At 39.2% G+C, this 26,798-nt stretch overlaps 1 protein-coding gene across 9 annotated transcripts in view; it reads right to left on the minus strand.

Moving 5' to 3' along the window:
* LOC112155935 (adhesion G protein-coupled receptor L3) overlaps positions 1 to 26,798 on the minus strand; it is a 315,029-nt gene that overhangs the window by 168,154 nt on the left and 120,077 nt on the right. For all 9 annotated transcript variants that reach the window (XM_036216946.1, XM_036216950.1, XM_036216949.1 and 6 more), the window contains one exon: positions 21,898 to 22,111. In XM_036216946.1, the coding sequence (XP_036072839.1) occupies positions 21,898 to 22,111 (214 nt within the window). The remainder of the gene's footprint in view (positions 1 to 21,897; positions 22,112 to 26,798) is intronic.

A 26,798-nucleotide genomic window follows, 5' to 3' on the forward strand; every position in this document is an offset into this window, starting at 1 on the left:
GCACAGAAAAAAAACAAAAATTAAAGGAGGTTATTTCCCCTCTTGAAGTATTTACTGGAATCTCATAACTTAGAGGGGCCTTAAAACCACAGGAGCCCCAGGCCCCACAGTTTATGAGTGCGGCCCTGCCTCACTGTAGATCACCTCTGTTACAGTCCGGCTGCATCCATTTCAGAACCTCTCCTAAATTACCTTATAAATTGATTTACCGCTGTGAGCAGATGAAAGGTAGCAGAAAGGAGGGGATTTCTTTTATCCGGATAATAATGCCTTGATTTGCACTTTTTTTTAAGTGCAGCAGCATTTCACACTCTTCAGTTTAATACAAAAAAAAAAAAAAGCTGCGTTTCGTTAATTCAGGAACAGCGAGCGTGACTCCGATTTATGCTGAGCCTTACTCGGAGCAGGAGATCAAGCAAGGTGAACGGCGGGAGAACAAGGAGATTGATATGATGTTGTGCCTTTTTTTTTTCTCTGATAAAGGGCCTGGTTCTACTTCACTCCGTGCACGACTGCTGTCCCGTCAAATTTGTCGAGAAAGAGCTGAGACCTTTATCTGCCTCTCCTGGAGACGCCGACGAAAAAGGAGGAGGAAGAGGAGGAGGAGGGAGCATTATCCTGAAAGTCAAGAGAGACTCTCACCTTGCTCACCGACAATGTCTGAGATGTGTTTGTGTGCAAAACATTTTCTTACAAGATTCCTACATCAGGATTGGACATGAACCCCGGGCTTAACCCTTACCTTCGTCCCAAAGGCAACCCAAGTTCAAAGCCGTTTCCATGGTTTCGACTGCAGCAGAAACATAAATAAATACCGTACTAGCACGCACCAACCTCAAAAACACAAACAAAAACCCACCCCCACCTCGGCAATCGATGGGGAGGAAAATGAAGGGCCCATTATCACGAGGCTCCACACCAGATAAAAATACCGCATTCATGTGGGGCCACAAAGGAGTTCAATGTGACACGTTCGCAGGTGAGTTGTCAGAAGACCAATCAGGGACTCCGATTTGGAGGTGCTGTGGGGGTAGGGTCCTTTAGTGCCAACTGTTCTAAACATGATCACGAAGGGGGAACTAATAATTGTGGTTTGTGCCCGGACGGAATAGCAAGATACCAATATGTAAATGTATATGTTAGCCACATTAGCCGCGTTAGCATGGCGACGATATCGTAACTCCTTGTTTGCAATAAAACAGATATTCTGCGTCCACACCAGCTGACTCAAATAGGTGACCACTTTCAATGAAAAGTATTTGCAAAAGTTTGTAGACTAGAATTTCAGAATGCGAACTACAAAACAAAAGTAGTCAAAATTTTAATTTGGTGAAAACTAATAATTTTAAATACATCAAATTACAGAACAACACTGGATGAATGTGCGTTCTTGAACGCACCAAACGCGTGGAAGTTGGACGACCATTGGTTGAAGACGGAGATGGGGACCCTTGAAGGGAAAAGCAAAAAGAAAAGAAGATCCGACTCCCTGCTTGCATGGTTAGAAGCAGTACCAGAGCAAGTGTGGTAATTTGGGGCGTTTTCCTCTAACAAATCTATTAAAATACCCTGTTGTCAGTTTTTAGTCAGCAAAACTTTGAGGATAGAAAAACTGAAAAACATTTTCAGGATTTGTTGTAAAATGATCTAAAGTTACAGTGATGTTTATGTTATTTCAAGTTAACCAGAAATTTGACAAAAAAAAAGCTTCTGAGTGTGATATTATTTAAAGTGTTGAATACACACGGCAACCACTAAAAGATAAAAAATAGTAAGTATCGTGGTTTGATCTATGAATTATTCATTATTGTACCGGATTGCCACCTAAGTAATAATCCTCAGCCCTATACTCTGACTAGTACACACCTTGTTCTGCTTTTAATCAAGAAGATTCTGTTTTACCAAGAAATTTGAATAAATACAAACTTATTACAAAGTATACTTTTTTTTTAACTGTAACATTTCTATTGGCAAACCACAACAGTCTTTGTGCCAAATCTTGGTGTCAAAACGAGGCTTAGAGAGTAAATTAACCAACAGAAACTAGATGTTAGTGGAAATAATTTTTATCAGACAATAATACCTGAATTTCAATGTATTCCTGCTGCAAACCTAATTCCCCAATTGGACTCAGCATCACATTCTTATATCGAATACTCTAAACACGGTGTGCAGGTTTCAAAGGTGTCGTCCAGGATCGTCTGATGTGTGAAGAACAAATTATTTAAATGACTCAGCCGGACTAGCGGGTATCGGAAGCCGGGGAAAGCTTCTCAAGGTGACACGGGGAATCCTGACTGTAAGACTGGCAGCCAAAACCAGCAGGAGGGCATGTTTTCCAGGGCTTCTTTTGTCTTTGCCGCATTGCCGAACAGTGAAAAGCGTCCGCGTCTCATCGAGTCCCATGCTAATTTGAATTTTCCATACTTACTTTTTTTGACGGGTGTTGAACGCACAGAGCTCTGCCTCCTGTGTGTAACGACCTACAATAACATCAGTATTAAATCTAAGCCGTCGGCGCGCCCCCGTGACATTAAGATGTTATTGTTGATGGGAATCATCAGATACGTAGAGGTCATAGATAATCTTTTCATTAAAACATCTCAAAAGGAAGCAGATTTGAGCCCTGATGCCTGAACTCATTAGGCGTAGATTCATCATTCTGGTGGCATTGGTGTGGTAAGAACCAGTCATGAGCGGTGAGGGTTGTTAGACACTGATTTACAAACATACGAACCCAATATATTTGCCAACTACTGATTGTGTTTCTCATCTCATATTCTTTTTATAATCATTGCAGTTTCATATTGGGCCAAGGAGGGATGAAAAATATGTAGCAGCTCAGTTTAGCCAGCAAAAAAACACTTTATTTGGGTGCTAGGGCTGGGCGATACTGAGCATTTGAGTGTCGATCCGATACTGGTAAATATCGCAAATATCAATACGATTATCAATATTTTTTGTAAATGTGGTGGATGTGAAATGAACCTCAAAATTGATTGACAGATCCCTTTCAGTGGGAGGGTTGTGTCGTTTGGACAAGCTGGAATAAGTTAACTCATGATTGGCGAAGGGTTGCAAATATGGCGGCAGACGATCAGGAAGTGACGGAGAACGTTCTGGCCTGATTTTGCAATGGCCAGAGGTAAGACCTTTCCCATGGTTGACGTCAACACCTTGTTTTGTCCAGTAAATTAATATATAAATGAAATTATTACTATTATTAACATATACAGTAATATATATGTATCATTATAACCATTCTTGGTCTGGTACTTTTTAATAACGTTTTCTTGCTAACTGGCGAATCAGATTCCCTCAATAATATTGTAATAATATTATTCCAAACATTTCGTGTGGCCTGGGTACAACTGGTAGGGGTACAGACTTGAAACAAGCTCACTCCTGATTGGTGGGGGTGGTTGCCATTGAGTGACTTGGACCACTTTCTGACCTCGTCTGGCTTCAATAAGGCGCTATTCATATCTGTCAGGTGTCAGCTCTCTGTCTCCCCCTCTGGTCACTGGTGGGAGCAGTCTCTAGAGTACTGAATGCACTTCATCTCCCATCAACCCTAGCACACAGTTCCTGGATGCCACTCAGCTGACTCTCATTGATAAAGATACATAAGACTGCAGAGAGCATCACTCAGTGTGAAGTATTGTTTGTGCCACTCAGGCTGCATACTGAGCATTTCATCCTGACCTGATCTCCTGTTTACCTGATCTTGCTTCTTTTTCGATTCTCGTTGTTTGCCGCCTGCCCCGACCCTTGCTTGGACCCTGTTCACTCTGGTTGCTCTCTGATGCTCCTATGCTCGTTGCTAACTTTTGGCCGCCTGACCCTAATTTGGATTTGTGGATTTGGATTAATAAACTTGCTGCCGCTTAATAATAGCGACTGAATGGACTTCATGTGTTTGGAGCTGGAAGTCAGCTGTTTTGCAATGGTGCCGTCACACTCACTCAATCCAGTTCTCATTTACAGTCAACGGGCAAACACAGGCGAACAAATCTGAGCCCATGAGCGCCTTCTGGTGTTGCGTCAGGGTTACTACCTGTTTATGTCAGATGTGAACACTAAATAGACGATAGACAAACGTGAAGGAAATGTCATAAAAATGTCTACAATTTCCCCTTTTTTTTTCAATAAAGGTTTACATTTTACAATGAATAAGCTAAACAAATGCAATCAATTCAGTTTGCTTAGGATTGCACTGTATAACGTGAGGCAGAGCTCGGCAATATGCAAAACACTGCAATTTTAATTGTAAAAATTAATAAAATGATTGGAATCATGCATATAAATTGGATTTTTATCAGACCAGCAAACTTGTAGTGTATTTTGGATGTCACAAATACGATCTTTTACAAACTGTATTTTTTTCGTCTGCTCCTGATTCACATTTATTTGAATAAAGAAATACTCAGAAAACCAAATTTAGCTAAACTTTTCTTTAGTTCACCAGAAAATTGCCACAAAAACATGTTAAAAACACCAAAAAACACAGTTTTTGTCTGTCTTTAAACTTGAAGCTAAACACTTCAAGAGGAGAATGGCAACATCTGCCGAAGCCATCCGCCCTCTGTAAGCCGCCCCGCATCACTGCACATTTACATTCAAAGAAGGCCTCCTTCCTCCTGCTTCACGGGCTTCACGGTGTCTGCGAGGCGCGCTCCCGCCCTCCACGGCGACACGCACTCTTCCTTAAGATCACGCCGCAGTCCGAAAGCAACACGCTTCGGCGACTGAGGAGGCCATTGATGGAATTAACACTCATGAATAAGAATGTGGCGCAGGACAAAGTGAGAGCTCTCCCCACTGTGTAATGGTGACATGCTCCTTGGCCAGAAAATAGCCTGGTATAATTAGCTTTCACAAGCTAGTCCGGGGCCGCCAGGAGAGGCCACTCCAGACGCAGACGAGACCCTCAACAGGAGGGGGGGTACAGCGACAGCTCTTCGCCTTGCTGCTCAATTCATCTGCCTGAACGCTAAACAATACGGATCTGTTTAATAAACAGAGAGACATGAATCAAAGCGGGGTGACGGGAGAGGATGTAGCGCTTAGCACCACCAGGAAACAGAGCTTCACTTTTAACCAAAAAAATAAATACTTTTTTTGTTCCGAGGACACAAAAAGAAAAAGTGGAGACTTTTTTTTGTTGTTATATAAAAGAAAGTAAATAGGAAAAAAAGCAAACGATCAATTTTGATCAAATTTGTGAAAAAGTTTCAGACTGGGTGAATCTTTCACAAAACAAATGCACAACAAATTAATGCAATATCACTTTTTTGTTGCTTTTACATTTTGAAGTTATGGAGTTTTTTTTTTTTTTTTTTGCTTGTGTAAAAACTTCTTTGTTCAATATAAATAACCTTTTTCAATCTGTTTCATGCTGGAACTTTCACAATAAAATAAATGGTCAATAACTTTTTCTTTAGATTTCTTTTTACAAGAATAGGACATCACATCCACATCTTACTTTTTTTGTTCAAATACATAAGTTTAACAGAAAAGTTATTTAAATGACACTTTTGAACAGCACTTTTCAGCAAAGCTCTCTAAAGGGCGCATCAGATTATAAGGCTCACCGCCAATTTTCAAATTGACAGATAGCGCTAAAACAAATGTTACTGTGAGTACAGTCACTTCCAATCTTGCTATTAGCATAGTCCAACACCGCTACATGCTAGCATATTCACATTAACATTAATAGAATATTATAACAGTTTGAGGTGTACTTCTATAAATCCCTTTGACAACAATAGGAACAACCAAAATTATGTTAATGCATAAACCAGGTGATCTAGATTATTAGGCACACTGTCGTTTTTTGAAGAAAAAAAAATAAGGGCTTTATGTGGGTCTCATAGTGCTAAAATTTCTGAACCTGGATCTGGTCTACAAGTGGATGCATCAGAATGGAGTGGAGCAAAACTATTGTAGTTTATATTCCACAAATAGTCTGTTTTTCAAAATCCATGGTTTTTGTCTGCTCCTAAATCGCATTAATTTAAATAAAGAATTTGTCAGAAATGCAAATTTAGGCTTAAATGTCTTTATATGTGTCCTCCATCATCAGGAAAATGCTACACAAACATGTTAAAATCCCCGAAAACGTAATTTTCATTGAAGTGGAGTTTAAAGTTTACCCTCATATTGTTCAGAAGATGTGCTTTCATGAAATTACCACGGAAAAATGCAAAGTTTGTGAACGTGGTCTGTGTTTTAGTTCAGGGAGTGGGTTTCATTTTGATGAGTTCAAACTGTTAAGAAAGGGCTAATTCAGGAGGGAGCAGGTGGTTAGTTAAAAAGCGAGGAGACGGGTCGGCTTTTTCCCTCGCCTCTGTCTGATGTTTTCCCTTCTCTGCGCACCAGCGTTTTTTTTTTTTTTTTTTCTCATCCATGTTCTTTTGGATCTCCTCTCTTGTATAATTGGCAGTTGGGATAAGCCAGCATCCCCCCATTTGATGTCTACCTCTCACTCTCTCATCCTCTTGCCTTAAAGCCGTGGATACCCCACCCCTCACTCACACAGACATACAACTTTTATTGACCTTTAACAACTTTCCAGGATATCCATCATTTCTCCTTCAAGATAAAAAAAAACAACTTTTTAATGGGATGAATACCAAAAACTTTAACATTTTCTGAGTTGCCCTTTATATATTACATTTACCTTTGCTTGGAGGGATTTTTTTTTTTTTTTTTTTTTTCTACGGTCAAATTATTGCTGTTTTTACCATCCCCCCAATTTTTTTTTTAAAGGAAACATAAAAATGACCAAATTTTAACATTTTTTTAAATTAAATGCCAACTGACAAATGTTTGAGGAAAATCAGTGAAACATTTTGAGGTTATTCATCCTCAACTCTTTAAATCACTGGGATTCTATCAAAAAATAATTCAACAAGACTAAATGGAGGTGCGACTAAATAAAAAAATACGTGTTTACTCACATGTATGCAGTCAATAAACAAAAGAAAGTGTTGTAAATGTTTTAAAAGTGGCATTACTATTATGGCTTAAAGTTTCTAAACAAATTCAAAACATTTGAAAGAAGATCAAGGTTCTTGTTGTTTTCTGGAATTTAACCGAAAATTCACTATTAAATAGTGTAGTTCCTCAAATGACCACTAGGGTTGGATTCAAATATCCAACAAATAAATATCTTAAGAAATATAACTGTGCAATGTATATGTAAAAACATTTTTTGTAGTATTTATACTTTATATGTATGACTACTGTGGCAAATTTGCAAATAAAGGGGGTGGGGCAAATATTTTGGGGTTTAATTATCAATATTTGAATGTTGGAGTCAATATGGCTGACCCTCGTTAGGCTTCCTTTGACATCAGAGGCTGCTAATATATTGTGTGGATGGTCTCCACAATAAAATTCGGACCAAAAGTTTTCTGATCTCGCATTAGGTGTGAGGTGGTCGGTAGACCGTCATCAAACCGAGCAGCAGAGCTCAAACCTGGCAAACATTCCTCACACGTCCAGACTCCTCGTTGGCCCGCTGCCCTCACAAGCTCTAACAAGCTGCACCTGAGCCTCCACTCTTTCACACATTATTAACAGCAGGTAGGTTGAACTTTTCCTTTTTCTTTTTCTTGGTATTATTCACCAATAAATAGTGGAAAAAATCTACAATATGGTCTATTTTTTTAGAGCAGTTGTTTATTTAATGTGGCTTCAATGAAGAAGTTTTAAATAAGTTCACATTGAACTTACAAAGCCCATTGAACTGTATTTTGGCCCATCTCTTTGAAGCGTCTACAGCATAGTTTATTGAACCGTTGAACACTACACAAACAAGCCTAAATCACAGTGTTTAAAAACCCATTCCACTGAAAATTGTATTTTTGTGTTTTTAACACGGTTTTGTGGCATTTTTATCATAGTAAAATAATTCATGATTAAAACTTTCTGAGTATTTCTTAATTTAAATCTGTAGCAGATGAAAACCGGATGCTAGAAAATGCTCAGACTAGTGACGCCGCTACTGACACCCTATCTTTTCTGCTCCAGTTCTAAAGCGTCCACTTCTAGACAAATAGATCTATTAGCCCCTTCATTGTCCAGCTTGATAGCTTCAATATTGTACGATGTTTTGCTAAGCTAACGTTAGCTTGGTATTGTGAGAAGCTTAAACTGCCCAATAAACTAGCATGAGAGAGTGTAAGCAAAGTCTTGATGGGATATTCGCAGAACTTCTACCCTCAACTTAGAATCTTATTTATAATGAAAATATATCTTAAAAAATCAAAACAACCTTTTTAATTTTAGCTAAAATCATAATTAAAAGACAACTGGGAACGATTTTGTAATAGAAAAAAATATAGTTGGAGTGGGACTTTAAGGGTATATTCTGGCAAAATCTGTTGGTCCAAACCGAGTCCGAATAATTTGGTCCTCGCGTTTGGTCTGTATTCAGACATTCTTGTTTGGAACAAAAGCTTGTCAACAAAACCACATGACTAAAGACCTCTTCAGTCATTGGCCAAGAATTACGAGGGCGGGGCAAAGCAATGAGAGAAATAATCCTTTTCAAGATAATCCACTTTATCTTTCGCTGACCAATTTTCAACGTCTGTATTGTCGGGTCCAACTATATTTATTTAATACTTTGGTTTCAATGTGTTGCTGTGTCGCCACTAATCTGTTTACATCCCATAATGCCCAGCTACGGTGGCCGTTTTGGTCCAGTTGTTTCGCTCCAAGCACTATTCAGGTTAAAAGAACTCAGAGTAAACTGGAGGTTAGTCTGATTAGAAACTAACCGAGACCACCTCAACATGTGGATCCGAGAAGTGGATTCAGATCTAAAATTTGTTGGGGAAAAAACTGTCAGTCTGAAAACACACTAAACCTAAGAAAATGAACAAGAATTACGTAGAAATTACAAAACTAAAACATGACTTTTTGAATTTGAAATGGAGAGGATAGATGAAAAGATTTTTTAATACATTTTCGCGAACAGGCTAAGGTCTATTAATTCAGATCTAACTAGAATTGACCGTTTCTGTTCTATTGGAAACAAACTGAGGGGTAATTTTTAAAAGTTTTCTTTGTTTTTGTCTACTTTGGTTGGTTACTTTTTCTTTGTTGTTGATCATAGTATATTATGGTCTAAAGAAGCATATCTTCTAAAGGCCTGAACTCAGGATTACAGGGTGAAAGTAGACTAAACTACATTGTATTTCTTGCTAAAACTATCCTCTTTTCAGCCCATCCCAAGAGTTTTGTCTTCAAAAGTGCAACAAAAGTTGAACTTTATTTTACTTTAAAAAAGTAAACTCTGCACAACCTTGTTAGCCAAACATATCTCAGTAAAATACCCACTGACTCGTGTCCTCTGACCTGAGAGACTCTGGATTTCCTAAACACAGCTTCCTGTTTTCTTAGTCGTGCCAAAATCTTCATTTCGCGTGTTTAAAGGAAGCTCGGTGTGGTTATTATTTTAGGGAATGTTTGTCAGTTGGCTGAGTCGGTTCTGCGTTTTGCTGCGGAGTAAGTCATCTTCGAGTGTTTAGACTGCAGTGAGGTTATGCAGTTGGACTGAACTGAGTGGCGGGCTGGGAGAGCCTGCGGTCGTAGCTCAGCTCAGCTTTACAAGGCGCTCTGTGCCGACCTTAATCTTGCAAGCTTCCTGTCTCCCTGCCTCCGTCCTGCCCTCTCTATTACTGCTTTACCCCAAGTCCTTGCTGCTCTCCTTATGTATGTATCTACCTTTTCCAAGTTTTTAGCTTTATCCATTTTTTTGGTTATTTTGATATGTCTTTGTCACATTGTGTTATTTTTTGCACATCACCTTAGGGAGGCTGGAGACGAGTCCCCTCAATCCTTACGATTGTGAAGATGGGAATCTGCATTATATGATGGATGGCCCTAACCCCGCAGAGGAGAGACTCAAGGAAGTATTTTACTCAGTTTACCTCCTCATGGTTGCACACCGTAGCACTGAGGATGCCAAAATTCTTAGTTAACTCACCTTTAGCTACAGTGTTGACAGTCTTTCGACAACTGTAACTTTTTCAACCGTTTGCGCAATTACAGTAATTCCAGTCATTTCAATCCTGAAGCAAAGAAAAGCAGCTTTGCATTTATATTCAACAACTTACAGTAGTGATGTGTTTACGCAATCAACGAAAATTGAACAAACGGTGGAAGAGTTACGTTACGTCAAAGAGTGTTTATCTTGTGGGGTTAAAGGGTTGAGGAACTTGAAGAAATCTTTCACTGTTGATGGGATCAACGGATGAAAACTTTTCTCCATGTCAGAACCAGACGATTTACATTTATCGGATCAATGTTCAAAGAGTAACAATATGTCAAAGAGTCAGCGGCGATATTCCTGGTTGTAGAGACTTAGATACCCAATCGTCAAGTCATACCATTAAACAGAGAGAGGTGGACCAAGTCATATTTTACAAGTCTAAAAAAAGTCTGAGTCAAGTCCCAAGTCGAGTCATAAGTCACAAGTCCTACTATTAATGTTTCAAGTCCTCCCAAGTCATTTCAAAAACAGATTAATATTAAGTCTACAGACCATGTGAGCTTTTGGAACTGTAGTTTGCAGGTATATTAGGTAAATTTACTCTGAGCTCATGCATCCACACTGTTTTCTGCCATTTGATTGGTTGAACTGGTCCCTACTTTGATTGGATGTTGGGCGGGGACCACACACATGGATGTAAACAAACACAGAGATCTCAATATACTTTTTAATCCTTGGATTTGGGGTAAAATAGCAAGTCTTTCTGAGTCAGATGTCTGAAGTCCAAGTCACAAGTTATGGATATTAAAGTCTGGGTCAAGTCTAAAGTCATCAAATTCATGACTCGAGTCCAAGTCATGTAACTCGAGTCCCCACCTCTGATTTCTACAGTAAAATGTTTATATATGTTTTTGTTAAAAGTCTCAAACACTTTATGTGCTAAAGCTAAGGATTTACTATTTACTGTTTAATCGCATTGTTTTTTGTTTGCCATTTGATCCCATTGAAGATAAAACTAAATAAAAAAAGGAAACTTTTTTGTGATTTTTTTGCTGGTTGAACTCATGGGGTTCCAGTGAAATGATCGTGAGTCTTTCAGGAAATAAAAAAACCCAGATGACCCTTTCTCCTGATCTATGTTTCATATCACAGCTGCATAATTCACTTTGATCAGACCCAAACTGCTGAATATGCATCCCGTTTGCACGGAGTCGACTCCATTCATTTTCCAGCAGGAGTTACTCAGCAGTGGGTTCTCATATCTTAAGGGGGCTGCATGACACACAGTTCAGGAAGAGTTACAGCAACAGATGAAGCCAATAGCAAGTCCACACTTCCTTTAAGGAGAGGATTCTGATCATCTCTGATGCTAACGAGAATATTTCTTTGAGAACTGGCTAATTAAACATTTGTTGTGAGCTTGTTTATTGGCAGTTTGTGTTGTTTTTTGACCTTTCCTTTGCTATTTGTAGCTCATTATTTTCAATTACACCTAGAAAGCACCCAAATGTTATTTTATTTTGAAATTTGGTTTAGCTGAAAGACTGAAAATTGCATTCTTGTTGCATTTTTTTGAGGATGGAGGACATATATTAGAAAAATAACGCTCAAATTTGCTTTTCTGAGTATTTCTTTATTCAAATTGTTGTGAATCAGGAGCAAAAAAAAAAAAAACTAAGCTGGGCGGGGCCACAAGCTGCCTGCTATGAGCTTTCAGCAACTGGGAGGTAAAAGAGGGGCGGGGTTGCCTCGCACTATTACTCCCACCCAGAACTAAGATGTGAATTTCCAACAAACTACTGCAACTCTGCAGAAAATATGTCCTAGAAAACAACAGAATTTTGTAAAACTTTGGCAAAAAAAACTGCATAATCATTATTAAAATTCCACCTTATTGGAGTGGGACGCTAAAGAAAAAAAATTGTAATTTATATATATATATATATATATCAATTCCATATGATTTGGTGTCCTTAAGTGTTTCCCATTTCCTGACATATGCTTCCCTTTTTTTCACCCTTTAAAAAAAAAAAAAAGGTACCACAGAGTCTTGGCGGTGGCGTCTGAGAGACCCCAACTGACTGGAGAGGCTGCCAGCCTGAAACGTACAGCATCTAATTGGGCAAAATTGAATGTGGCACGCTCCTAACGAGGATGATTGGAGTAAGGTTGGAGGCAGAGAGGAGGCTAAAAATGAAAGGATAATGAATGCCAGGTGATGTCATCTTATCCGGAAAAAAAAAGAAGAAACCTCCCGGATTTAGAAGCGATTGAGGAGAAGAGGGTTATGCAAAGGCTATAGGAAAAACTCAAGAAGTTTGAATTCCAATTGGACTTCCTATGACCCTTTTTTAACTCATCCTGTCCAGCAGCTGAGCTAACAGATAAGAGGTAAAAATGTCTCTTGTGCTGGAAAGATTTTACTGTTTTAAGAAGAGGGTTATTAAGGTTATGACACATGAGGCATTTATTCAAATAAACCCTTTTCGAGTTTGGGGCTAAACTTAATTTTTCGCTTTTCTCTTTAGAACCAGAAGGAAGACTGGTATGGGGCGCTTGGGTACAAGAGTGAAAACAAGGGTTAGAAAGTGATTAAAGACCCACTCTGATCATCTTTTGCTTGATTTTCAAAGCGCTGCCCGTGGTCTTTTAACTACAATCATGACGTTTTTAGCGAAAATCGTCGTTTTCTATTATATAGTTTCTGCAAAGCGGCAGTTTATTAGAATTTTACCTCTGAGTTGTCGGCGGGACAACAGGCGCAGAGCAACCCCTCCCCCACAGAGTTTTCGCGTTCTCGCTGCCTAGCTGAGCCAAATTTTTCATGGGGGCGGGGCTTTGAAAGCTCTTAAACTCTGAATTGAAACTGAAAATAGAGAACTGAAAACAGACAGGGAAAAATGAAAAAAGGAAAGTTGATATGAATAAACATTTTTTACATTGGTTACAAGTTTCAAATTGATTTATTTTTTTTAAATGTTCAATATTTCAAGTTTTCTATTTTTTTTTTCCAAATGCTCAATTTTATTCCTTTGAAATTTTCAATAAAATTACAATATTTATTTTTTAGTTTAAAACTGCTTATAATTTTTTTTCTTTTTTTAAAATTTTCAATCTAATTTTTCATTCACTTGATTTGACCCCATATTTTTTACTTTGGAAATATCTATTTTTGGTCTCTATATCGTCTCTAAATGATCGCTCTGTTTGCAATCTTGTAGCCGGTAGGTGTCCAGTGTCGCTCTAATGGACACTGATTTTCGTTAGACATAGTGATAAAGAATGAAATGTTTAAAAAAATAAATGATAGTTTCACATTTGTATGCTTTGGACATTAAATCAGCATAATAATTCATCCGAGACCTCGCTGTTTGCAGAGGGAAATGTTTATGCAAACCATGACTTTAAACAAAGCTGGCCACTTGAGGTGGAGCGACGCATGAACAATGACAACCACATGTGCTCGGCATCGCAATCATCAGTGACACGATGAGCCACGCGCCGCATACGGCGGATGGGCGGGCTTTGCTTTTCAGGATTAAAAAAAAACAACTTTTTTTTTAAACAAAGCACGTTTACGTCTGACATATCTTCCAACTTTCTATTTTAAGCGGAGCTTCAAAAATGCTAGATCTCTGTCTTCCCATAATGCAACCTGACAGGATCTTTCATCCGATTCTCCAGGCTATGTCTTTTAAATCCCCCGGCTCCAGTTTGGCACACAGATGTGCTTTTAAAACGTTCAATTTCAATCAAATCATCCGCTCTGCAGTTGATTATGTCACCTTTTGACAAGCTAATGAAACTTAGCGAGAAAAATAAAGTCTATTTGTTTCATGTTTAATCAGGGGGTTTTTCATAAACAAACATCCTTTTATCCTGACCTGCATGGATTGTTTCTATTTTATGTATACAGGCTTGTGAAGATTTTTAATTTACCGAAAATAGAAATTTGAAAATATATCAAGGGAACTACAGTTTGGTGTTATTAACTTATGTTAATTTGTAATGATTATAGTTTTTTCCCTTTTAAAATTGGACCAAAATCAAGCATTTTGTGATGATTTTACTGTATTTGTTAAGCTGTATCTCACTGTTTATGTCCATGTCTAATATGGCGTCACTCTTTACACATTTCAAACAATAGTAGTAAGGTAGCATAGCAACTCTAGCACTGTAACTCATTACCGTGAACACTTTACTACTATATATCAGCTGCTTTTGTCAGCTTTAAGAATCTATTGGAATTACATAAACATTTGAAGAGTTATAACAATTAAAAGAATGTCAACCATGGAGCTTAAGTTCCATTGTTAAATTCGTAAAGGCAAAAGTCTCCTGATATCATTTAAAAAATAAAGTACAAATCAAAAAACGTTCTCCCAGCTGTAGAAACGTCTTTAAAATCCGTCAGCAAGGTCAAAAGCCAAGGAGAGCAAACGCGTATGGAAAAGATCATCGTCAGGAGAACCTATCCTCCCATCTGCTTACCACTCCTCATCCCTCAATCATCCTCCAACAGGAGAGGTGTCACTCGTCTGCTGAGGCGGCCCATTTGTTTTCCACATATTAACAGGAAGGTTGTCAAATGTCAGGCCGTCACGTGGCCAGGAGGTTGAGATCACGGGGGTCCGCGTCCGTTCATCGTCCTCGCGAGACTCCTAAAGCTGCAATATCTATTAACCTTCATCGCCGGTGTCACACGCAAATGTGAGAAACAGGTCGACGGAGAAAAGAGTTCCTCTTTTGTTCACTGAAATGACAAGTGATGACACGGCGGGGGAACGGGAAGAAAAGAAACAAAATGATCTAAAAAATAGACAAAGAATCGTGTGGACAGATAAGGACGGGGAGGAGCGAATCTTCCCGGCCTGACCTGCTTTTCTCCTTCAGGGATGGCGCCCGGGCCTGCCTCAATGCTATCAGCTGTCCCTTAAGGTGCCGGCTGAGTCCTAGCGAGGCATAAGGTGATATATAGCTTTGATATAGCCTGTAATTACTGGCCATGAAGGCCATACTGCTGTGGGGGAAAAAAAACTGTAGGGGAGACACGGAGCCTCTGATGAGAAAAGGGGTCGGGATTGTTTGATGCCCACTAACCCGACTCCCTGCAGGAATCTCTCTCATGTCGGTGTGCTGTGAACATTAGCAGGAAAAACGCAAACTCATCGTCCCATAAGGGAGTCGGGGAAATCCGTTTGTACCCACGATGGTCAAATTAATCAACACATTCACATCCTCAAGTTGTCACATGAAGGTTAAGGACCCCTCCCCGTCCCTTTTTGACGTTTTTTGACATACTTGCTGTTCGTAAAATCAAGGTAACCCATCAAATCAAACTTTATTTAACCCTTGGGATGTGGTACCAGACACGGACTGCTCCTCTGGATTTGTCCAGTACCGGTACCCAAACCCGATACCAGTACCGTAACTCAGCACCAGCTGTGGAACTAAATAGGGTAGCAGACACAATAATGGACGCGAACCGGTACCAGGCACAAACCAGACGTGGTACCAGACACGGTACAGAATACGAATCGGTTCCAGACGCAGTACAGGACACAAGACGCGGTAACGGACACAAACCAGGCCTAAACGCAGTACCGGACACAAACCAGTTCTAGATGCAGTACCAGACACAAAGCGATAACAGACGTGGTACCGGACTCAAACTGATACCAGATGCAGTTCTGGACTCAAACTAATACCAGACACTGTACCGGACCCGAACCAGGCCCAGGCACGGTACCTGGAACAAACCAGGCCTGGACGCGGTACCGGACGCATAACCGGTTCCAGATGCAGACCCAGTACCAAACACGAAGCAGGTACCAGATGGGGTAATGGACGTGAAGTGGTACCAGACACATTACCAGACGCAGTACCGGACCCAAACCGGTATCAGACCCAAACCAGGCCTGGACGTGGTACCGGGAAAAAACTAAGCCCAGACGCAAACCTGTTCCAGTCACGGTACCGGACATGAAGTGGTAACAACCGACGCGCTAACAGACTCAAACTGGTACCAGACGCCGTACCAGATACAAACTGGTACCAGACATTGTACCAGATGCGAACCAGTACCAGTACCGGTACCGGACCTAAACTGATACCAGACGGGGTATTGGACGCAAAGTGGTACCGGACACTGTACTGTTCCTAAACCAGTAGTACTGGAGACGAAGCAGTACCAGACGCGGTACCAGACATGGTAAAGGAACCAGTACCGGATAAGTGTGCCTGTACTGGGTTAGGGTACCAGTGCGCTCCGCTTTCCGGTACCGGATTGAGAATGTGTTGGACTAATCATCAGTATCATATTTCAATGACAGCCTCATTGACCTACATTGCCTATAGGCGACGTGTTTATCTAAAGGCTTCTGTGCAGCCGCGATGCTTGAAGGCATAAAGTGTGTGTGTGGGGGTTATTGAAAGGCATCCATTCATTTCATCCTGCCACCACATGGTGTGAAGCAGCCTTCATTTCAAGATGCATTACAACAGCACTCACAGGCTTAGTGGCGTGCCATTACTCAGATAGTGGCGGCTATTAGCCCCCACTTAAAAAGACCTTAATGGAATCAAACACCCCACCGAACTGTCGCGGGTAAACTTTGGGTTTTGAGAGCCGGGATTTTTTTTTTCTTTTTTTTTTCTTAAATGACTGCCGGTGATGGATGCAAACCTGGCAACAACCCCTCCCCCGAACTCGGCCAGCGGCAGCTCGGCTCATCTTCAGACGCCGTTGCAAATGCTAACGGCGAGGCTTTCCAGTCACTGCGACTTATCCGGCGCCAGGAGCAGAGGCAGGTGGTGAGCGTGCTGGAGGGGCATCTAGGTGGAGAAGACGGGGGTATTTTTATTTTTCCTTCTATCACTCGAGTTGGATTAAGGCTTTTCTCACCCAGTAATAGAAAAGTTTAAAACTTTTTAACATTTGCTCCTGATCCAAATAAGTCATGTGACAATGTTACCCAAGTAAGGAAAAACTCTTAAAAAAAGGAAAGTTTTGATCATGCAGTTGTAAAAAATCCTAAACTCTGTCACAAAATAGAATTATTTAAAGGTATAAATCCTCAGTAGGTGATGGCGGATTGTGAAATGCCTCTTTTCTGCCAGCCAGACGCAGTCGCTTCTCAGTGGGAAGGAAATTTCAAAGGCTTATAATTAAAACGTACAATGGATACAGGACGGCTTCATGAAATGAACTCCAGATTTTCAGCCTCTGTACACTTTATAAATGACCTTTTAGGTCAAGATTGGGTTAAAATCATTGAATAGAATCAAGCTTTACTTAAAAGTCGCTAAAAATCAACATTGATTCATTAACTAGTTGATTTAATTGTCTTTTAAAAGCAGTTTCTAGGATATTTTTTATGCAAAAGTACAGCTTCCTGTTAGTTTTTATGTCAAAAGTGTATATTTGTTAATGAAGCTTCTTCTATTTGTTTGATTTAAAATTAAAAGCTATGTCGAAAGTTTTTTTGATTATGTTATTGATTATTTTTTATATGAATGCTTTTCATTCATAATCCCGTGTAATTACACATAAACAGATTAATATACAGACATAAAATATATCAAAATAGTCACTATGAAGGTTATCATGATCTCAATGACAACAAGTGACATTTGTAGGCATACTGATGGTAACTCTGCCAAGAAATGTTAATGTTTTTTGTCAAAATTGAAGGTTAAAATAAAAAGATGCTTTAATTTGAGAAAAAAAAGTTGATTTTCAATCAATTACTTAAAACGTTTGGACAGTAATCAATTTAAAGAACTGAAATCAAATATGTTTAAAAAATTGTACGGCAAGCAAAACATCCGCTTTTCACTTAAGGCAATTTCTTATACACAGAAAATAAATAAATAAATAAAATAAACAAACTTAAGAAGCTGTCAGTGAATGCAGTCATCCTCTGTGTTGCTTTTATTTTGTCATTTCAACCACTTCCTTTTCCAAAATAAGAAATCAAGCATCCACAGTTATAGGTTTACTGCAGGTATATTTACGGTAAACTTTCAATGTTTTCCGTCCAAACTGAAAGTTAAAAAAGAACATTTATTTTATTTTATTTTTTTAATTATTGTTTTCACAACATTTGAAAGTTACTTAGTGAGTATTACCGTCCTTATTTTCCTAATACTAGTACTGGTTGCCTAAATCTGGTTATTCCAAATCTGGATGTGTAATCTTGGTAATCTGGTTATCAATAGCTGGAAAACAATCAGGGATCTTTAAATGTGGAAAAAAAGTGAATTTGTAATCAATATACTGAAAAATAAAGTCTAATTTTGGACTACAACCAATTTAAACAACTTAAATCAAATACTTGTAAAATGTGTACGGCAAGCAAAACGTGCTTTTATCTCCTTAAGGGAAATTCTTAAACACAAACACAAAAAAATAAATAAATAAAATGAACAGACTTAAGAAGGTGTCAGTGAATGCAGCCTTCCTCTGTGTTGCTTTTAATTTGTAATTTCATTATTTTAAAAAAAGCAATCAAACAATCTACAATTATATGTTTAGTGATGGTATCTATTCTTTAAACTAAAGTTTCCGTCAAAAATAAAGGTTGAAAAAATGCTGTCTATAATTCACTCTTTTACAACTTTAGTAATTTATTTAGTGATTATTGTCTCACTCGTTCTCCAGCTATCTTTGCGTCGTTAGTTGCTAATGACTAGAATCAGGAAATCCTAAATCTGGTTGTCTGATCCTGGTGATAAATATTATCAACTAAAATCACATGATTTAAAAAAAAAGAACTACGGCAAGCAAAAGATCTTTTATTTCCCTCAACTAACTTTCACAACCTCAAAAAACAAAACAAACTGAAGACACCATCAGTGAACGCAGCCATCCTCTTGTTGCTTTTATTTAGTTATTTCAAGCACATCCTTCCAGACAAGTAATCAAACAATCCACAATTATAAATTAGAGTGGAAACTAATACACGGAGAGCTATGCGAAGGCTTGTAATCAAACTATTATATTGTTGTTGAGGGTTTTCAGTTTTGGAGTGCGCGTAAACACGCCGTGATGAATGCGACGACATAAAAGGAGGCAGGGCCGTACCAGACGATGATGAAGGAAAAGAATCTAAGCAATGAAACGGTTAGGAAGGAAAGCATCCCAGCTGATGGAGGCTCATCAGAGATAATAAAGCAGAGAGGGAAAAAGATATTATCTCCGGATTATGTCAAGAATTGGCGAGATAAGGTTCGTTTAACAACAAGGTGATGGCGGGCGAACAGAGGAATCCATCAGCGCAGGTACTCGCATTATACTTGTTGGATCGGCATATTCCGCTTCATTAATAAATATAAACTCGCATCCTTCCACCCGTGCTTTGGCGCGCTCTTCATCTCAAAAGACTTTCCCTCTGTTGAGATTAGTCATTTCTCCCCTCGTTGTCTTCTCAACGCTAATGAGCTCGGCCGCAGGTGCCTAGCAACGGCTTTGACAGCTCAACAATGAAAAGGTCGGCGGGGTTGGCGTTCGTTTGTTGTGCGGACCCCTCACATGCCAACGAGAAGACACCGTTGAGGGATCCTCTCACCCCTCCCGACCGCCCCATGGGTACCGGCACCGCATCCATTCCCCCAATCTTTCATCCACTTACTCACTTCCTGTCCCAAGACAAAGTGCTCTGGCTCTGACTCAGGTTGCAGCATCAGTTTAATGCCCACAGCAGCAATGAGATGCAGAAAAGATGTTCTTCTTCATGGTGTTTTATGCTCATCGTAGGGCCCGTTGATTCATTCCAGCCGGGTTTTTTATTCTGAGTGGGCGTCTGGGAGAACAAGGGAGGCTACAGGGCGCATCAATTATCTGACAAGATGCTGAAAAACTACCTTTTTTTTTAGCTGATTATCTGAGCTAAAAACGAAAAAAACCCACTAAGAGTAAATTGTTTGATACAGCTGAAAATGTCCATTAGTATTCTCAAAGAGGTAAATCCAATTTTCGGAGCTATACTTTTAACTAAAGCTCTGGAAATCAAAACATACGTTTAGCTTTGGAAATCAAGCGAACAACAAAAAGTCTATTTGAGCAATTTAGATAAAGCCAGAGCCTTTAGACTGCCCAGGGGTGTTTTGACATCAAAAGAATGAGTAACCACGCTGAGATGATTCACAGGGAGCTTCTATTTTCTCTTAATGTCGCCATACGTCAACAAACGCAGCTGGAGTGGACGACATGTGTACTCAAAACACACTCCCCTTGGAGCTCTGCATTTTGAAAATGTGGACTTCTTAGTTAAAACTCCGAATCTTGTATATATTACCTTAATGTTAGCAATTAATTACACGGCCAAGAGCCTCCGCATGGTAAAACTATACTCGGTCTGCCCTGACAAATAGGTCTCCACGTCCCGCTTTGAGCACAACAGGGTCATAACTCTGAAAACAAGGCTCACGTCTGCTATAAAGCTCATCCAGCACTTTTTCCCCCTTGTTTTGTTTCATAAATAACTTAAAGACGTTCATAATATTCTTAAAAAAACACTGATTTAAGTCAGGAAATTTGTAACTAATGTAGCTTACACATTATTATGCTAGCTAGCAAGCTAGCATTAGTCAGGGCAACAAGGAGATACATAAACTATTTTTTTAACCTTCAAATCCTAATTTATATCAATAGAACCTCATGATTTAGTAACTTTTTTTAGCACAACAGGCTGAAAACAAGGCTCACGTCTACTATAAAGCTCATCCAGCACTTTTTTTTCTTTTTGTTTCATAAAAAACATGAAACACATGAATATTATTTAAAAAAAAAAAACACTGATTTATGTCAGGAAATTTGTAACGAATGTAGCTTATACGTTATTATAGTGTTATCCAAGCTAGCAAGCTAGCTAGCTAGCATTTGCCAGGGCAAAAAAAGATTCATGAACTGGCCATAAACTCACTTTTTTAACCTGAAATTATTTATTTATATAAACAAAACCCTTATGATTTAGTAATTTAACTATTTTTTTTTTGGCACAACAGTTTAGTATTCTGAAGAGGCTCACGTATGCTATAAAGCTCCAGTACCTTTTTTTTTTTTTTTTTTTTTAGCTTTTTTGTTTCATAACTTATTTATGGTAATATATTATTCATAAAAAACATAGATTTATGTCAGGAAACTTGTAACGGGTGTAGCTTATCCATTATTATTATGCTATAGTAGCTAGCTAGCTAACATTTGTCAGGGCAACAAGAAGATTCATGACCTGATTATTAACTACTTTTTTAACCTACAAATCGTTATTTACATCAACAGAACCTCATGATTAAGTAATTTTTTAGCATAACATGGTCATAACTCTGAAAACAAGGCTCACATCAGCTATACAGAAAAGAAAAACAACTATCTCTGGACCAATAGCTTTCATGTAAAAGTGTCCCTCAAGTCCCCTTCCATAAAAATGAGGGGAAAAGTGATACATTAGACCTTTTCAAAATGATAACCAGTTTCTATGCAAGATTTTGTCTGTTTGCTCCAAGAATAGAACGGATTGATGATCTTCTTCTCCATAAAAAGACTGTAATTGTTCAACCATGTATTACTAACTGGAAAAACCATTTGGAACAGATTTCATCCAGTCAGAAGACTAAACAAAGAGCAAGGACTTTGACGTGAGTGTAAGACAAAATATAAATATCAGAAAGTACAAATTATTGATGACGCAAAATAGCGTCATAAACTCGCAAGCAGCCTTTGGATAGACGGTGATTTCAAGTACTGAAATGGAAACTGTCTCTAAAAACATCCAACGCTTGTAACGACAGTGCAATAATAATTACAGCTGTAAAAGGAAATTAAAGAAACCTTAAATAAAATGCAAGCAAAACTCAAAGCAAATTAGATTGTTTGGAAGTTTGGTCTTTACCTTTGAGACATGATCTTGTACGCGTCCGGAAGGTAACACCTCGTGTTCTCCATCTGCGCTGGGTCTGCGTCACAGATCTTGTCGTCGGTGCGTCCGTAGTTGGCGCTCTCGATCATGATGACGTCCGTGCCGGGGCATCGCAGCTCGATGGGGTAACTCTCACACGACAGCTCCCTCCTCACCACCGCCATGGGGATGGGCGCTCGACTGAAGGCTGTGAAAAGCCAAAACGAAGACTTCAGCAAGTGCACATTTTTACTGCGAAACCAAGAAGTTGGGAGTTGGTAAAGACCTGAAGGGCTTTATTTAATGCAGAAAAGCAAGAGAACAGATGGGACCGGCTGCAATCTAAAAGGTCTGACGCTGAGGCATATGTGAGGAGGTTATTTACCCTTGTCTCAAGAGTTTGGGCAGATTGACGGCTGCTTGTTTGGAACGGGAGAATGAGCGTTTTCACAAGGGGTCTGTTCGAGAGGCCAGGAGGCGAAGAAACACAGAAGTGTGAAGCATAAACTGATAGAGTATCTTCGTTTTCAGTTAGTAAAAAACTGTATAGATACAGCAGTCAACCTCTGATCGGAAGATTGGAGATTTGGTACCCACCTCGCCCATCGGTGTGTCGAAGTGTCCTTGGGCAAGACACTACACCCCGCATTGCACCTGGTGGTTATAAGTTGGCAGCAAAGCCAACATCAGTGTGTATGGGATAGTAAAGCACTTTGGGCCTTCAAGGTTTGTAGAAAGGTGCTATACACCATTTAACTTTGTATTTATTGGACGTTTAGGTGAGAAACCTTGAAAAGAAGCAAGAAAACAGATCATATGTTTGCATTAAAACTCTAATTTATGCCTTAGTCACAAACAGCATTATGGGTGGATACGGTCTCTGGGTGAAAAATGGGCAAATCTGAACAGGTGGTCACATTATTAATATCAAGGTCAAGACCGCCCGGTGAGAACTGTACATGCACATTTTTGTACAAGTATTCTGAGGTGAATGGATGCTTAAACAAGCAAAAGTGAAGTAGGTGAGACAGGAAAATCTCCTGGATTTTCCATTTTTTGCACACCTGACCCTCACCTGTCCCAGTTCCTTCACACTCTCTGTAGGTCCTGGCTCAATGAGGCCAACAGGACAACATCATCTGCAAAGAGCAGAGATGAAATCCATTGGTCTCCAAACCAGATCCCCTCCAGACCCTGACTGGGCCTAGAATTTCTGTCCATAAAGTTTATGAACAGAACTGGTGATAAAGGGCAGCCCAACATGCACCAGGAATAGGTCTGGCTTTGCAGACCAAGCTCCTACCCCGATCAGAAAGAGACCGGACAGCTCTCGGTAAGGCTTCCTGGACCTCGTACTCCCAGAACATCCTCCGGAGGATACCACGAGAAAAGCGGTCGAAACCCTCCTCCAAATTTACGAAACATACTTTAGTACAACTTAAGTGCATACTTCTTGCGTGGAGACTGATATGCTAAGTTCACCCCAGTCTTTTCAAAGCTCGTTCAAGCAATCACTTCAAATGAATATTCTTGTACGTCCATTGGGCTTCTGCATTAAAAACTATTCCATTCACGAGTCGCTACACAAGTTCTTAAGTTCGTTTTTAGGCTCTGCGTACAAAACATACAGCGTCTGAACAAGAGACATCTCTAAAGTGTCTGTACAAACCTCAGGGACACACTTCAAGACTTCAAGCTTCAAGACACACCCCTAAGATACAAATGCTCCTGTCTGTGACCTTCCTTGGGCCTGGACGACCCAAAAAACCCCAAGTCAACCCTCGTATGAGTGCTTGTGACTAAAACATTACAGAAGCTCGTGTTTTCTTGGTATTTTCTAGGATATATTTGAACAATATAAAGCCAAAGGGTCAGGAAGTACTTTTGGAGTCAAGCCAAGGATGGAAGTGAATTTGCAAAAAAAAAAAAAATTCACTGTTTAGTAAAGAGCAAGCGTGGCTAGAAGCTTCAGCAAACCAAGCGGCGGCCGTCAAAGGGTCGCCGTTTTGCAGTTTCTCCGACACCGGGGCCCTACGCGCACGCCCACGGATGTCTGTGGAGGCACAAACTGGCACACGAGTGAGCATGTGTGAGTCTGAAGAAGTTTGGTGTTTACAGCCATGGATAAAAAACGAGCACGGGGCATAAACATTGGCCTCGGTAGCCGGTGACTGCGGCCGTCTTTTAGCTTTTTCAGCTTTCCTTAACATCCCTACAATCAAGTGTTCCGACTGAGAAAGTTAAAGACCAGACTATTTGATCTTTAATTCTTAAAAAAGGGTGAAGCAAAATCTCTTCTATCTTGGGAAATCAAACAAAGTTCTGGTCGCCATGGCGGCCACCAATTGCCAATTCAGATTTTCAAACATTCATTTAAACTGAAGCATCTTTGGTTCCAGAGCAAAACAAAAAAAATAAAATAAAATAAAATAAAAAATAAGCAGAAGAAAGAACATAAATAAATTCATGGCGTTTTTCTCCAAATTCATTCTGTATGTTGAGTGAAGTGGCAAATGCTTAAATAATAAACTACTCTATCTGAGAAACATGAAGTGTGCAATTTTCTATCATTACTTTTTCTTTCTTTTTTCACCCATACAATCATCCCATTGTGTGACACAGTTATGATTCAGGTGATGGAAAAAAAAAAAAAAGCGTCTTTTGTGATTCCTCTCGAAGATGTAAGGATGGTTTTTGTCAGCATTGTGTCGGCTCACGTTTTCCCCCCTCCGCTTGATTCAAAGTTGCACTGGCTGGTCATGTCTAATTACATATCTTACGCGCAACAATGTCAACCCGACTCGTCTTGTAATCCCACAACCGACTTGCTGAAATCAAGGCACGGCGGGGGAAGGGGACCATCTGTTATCGAGCTCTTTATTCTTACACCTCCCCCGATGTTGAGAAAGATATAAATTTTAAAAAAAGTGCCAAAACTCCTCGTGTGTTGCGCGGATAGGACGGTCGGCGATTGCATTGCACTTGCGCGAGCGCCGCCGTTCTCATTACTCCAGTCAGCGAGGTGCCACTTTTTATTTTTGTCCGCAAATAAACAAAAGTAGAAAAAAAAAAGACAAGAGGACTGTCATTACGGTGCCATTTCATTTTTGTCTCATAAATCATTCAAACACCCCCCCAAAAAAAACGATAGCATGCACTTGCCACCGAAACATCACAGATTGGAATAATTATATCCAATATTGCGATGAAAGCCAACAATTATCTTCCTTTTACAGGGAAGAATTATTCCGCCTCCTGAACAAACACTGATGTGGCTCCAACCAAGCATTGCTGACACCAGAGAAGGAGGCCAATGCATTTATTGTTTTTTTTTTTATTTTTTATTATGTAATCGACTTGACGAATTGGTTATCGATCGGATCAGGGGAGAAACTTCAAGGAAAAGCAAAATCTTCTCATGTAAATACATTTAAACTCATACGGTTCTGGTAAATAACATACACAGTAATTTTAAATCCTACTCGGATCATCTTTTGATCTATTTTAAAAGCATTATCTAAAAGTTATCTTTTAGTTATGATAATGACAATTTCAGCCAAATGTTTCTAAAAAAAATTGTGTCATTTACTAGGACGTAGTTTATGCAGAGCGGAAGTAGTTCATTAGAAATTTTCCTATGAATTGTGGGGCGGGACTGTTGGCATTGAGTAAGCCCGCCCCTACTTCCCATCATCCATCTATTTATGCCCCTCTCCCACTAGCTTACAGCCCTCCAACAATACCATATCCAGCTGTACTATTCCAGATTTGACGAGATATTTGACGATTGCAGCTTCTGAGCCACAACTACAGCCTTTTGAATAAACTATTTGGAAAAAGAACTACACAGATATACAATTTTAAGCTTTATTATTTTTTCATATAATCCCCCATCATCAGAAAAATCCTCCAAGAACATGTTAAAAACACCAAAAATACTATGTTTATTGGTGTGGGTCTTGAAGAGGGAAGTAAAATAGGTAGCATATATGTGAAATATAAAAAATATATAAAATATAAATACTGAAGTAAAGTATCACCCTGTTTTGTTTTATCTAAACAGACTTAGAAAAATAATTTAAGACCCACATTTATCTTAAGCTTGTCACAAATACATGGATTTCTTTGCAAAAACTGGTCCATGGAAAAAATATATATACATATATAAGTCATTAGAACTGGCAAAATATGTAATTGCGTTTTTAATTTTCTGCTTAAACCAATTTAATTTGGATTGGTTGATTGATTGATTGTTGGACAATGTATATTAAGCAATGTTTTAACATAGCTACATCATAAATATTCCAGAGTTGCAACAGCAGAAACATTCACACATTGCAAATGATGACAAACTTATTAATATACAACAGTATACAGATCAAACATGACCACAAACTTGACAAATTAAAACTAAATAAAAAGGTCAAAAGTAAAAAAAGATTTAATAGAATTAAAAGAAATTTAAGATTTGCAAAAAAAAGATTAATTAAAAAGTGCATCAGCCCATAATTTGTCCTAAATAATAATATGAAATTGAAGGATTAGATACAAACTCTATACTTTGTTCTTTTGATTCAAAAGTGTTTGAATAACTGGAGTTATTTTCTACCAGTGTGGTGCGACCCTTCTGCTTGTATCAACCTGATTATCCCCTAACAGAGAAGTGCTTTACACCGCAGAAGAAAATCCAGACGGTGCAACGAGGTCTAAAGTGAAAGCATGTTGCAACTGACTGTAACACAGAAGGCAGCAACTCTAATTACGAGTTCTGTGTTCTCCAGTTTAACACCAACATCAGAAAATCTATCAAGACAACTGTGGGAGGTGGATTAAGCAAAAATAAAGGGTAAAACATTCCAGAAAGATTCTTCAAAGTATCTGCTGTACCTGTTGAC

Source organism: Oryzias melastigma, linkage group LG18 (genome assembly GCF_002922805.2).
Source record: "Oryzias melastigma strain HK-1 linkage group LG18, ASM292280v2, whole genome shotgun sequence".
NCBI classification, from domain to species: Eukaryota; Metazoa; Chordata; class Actinopteri; order Beloniformes; family Adrianichthyidae; genus Oryzias; species Oryzias melastigma.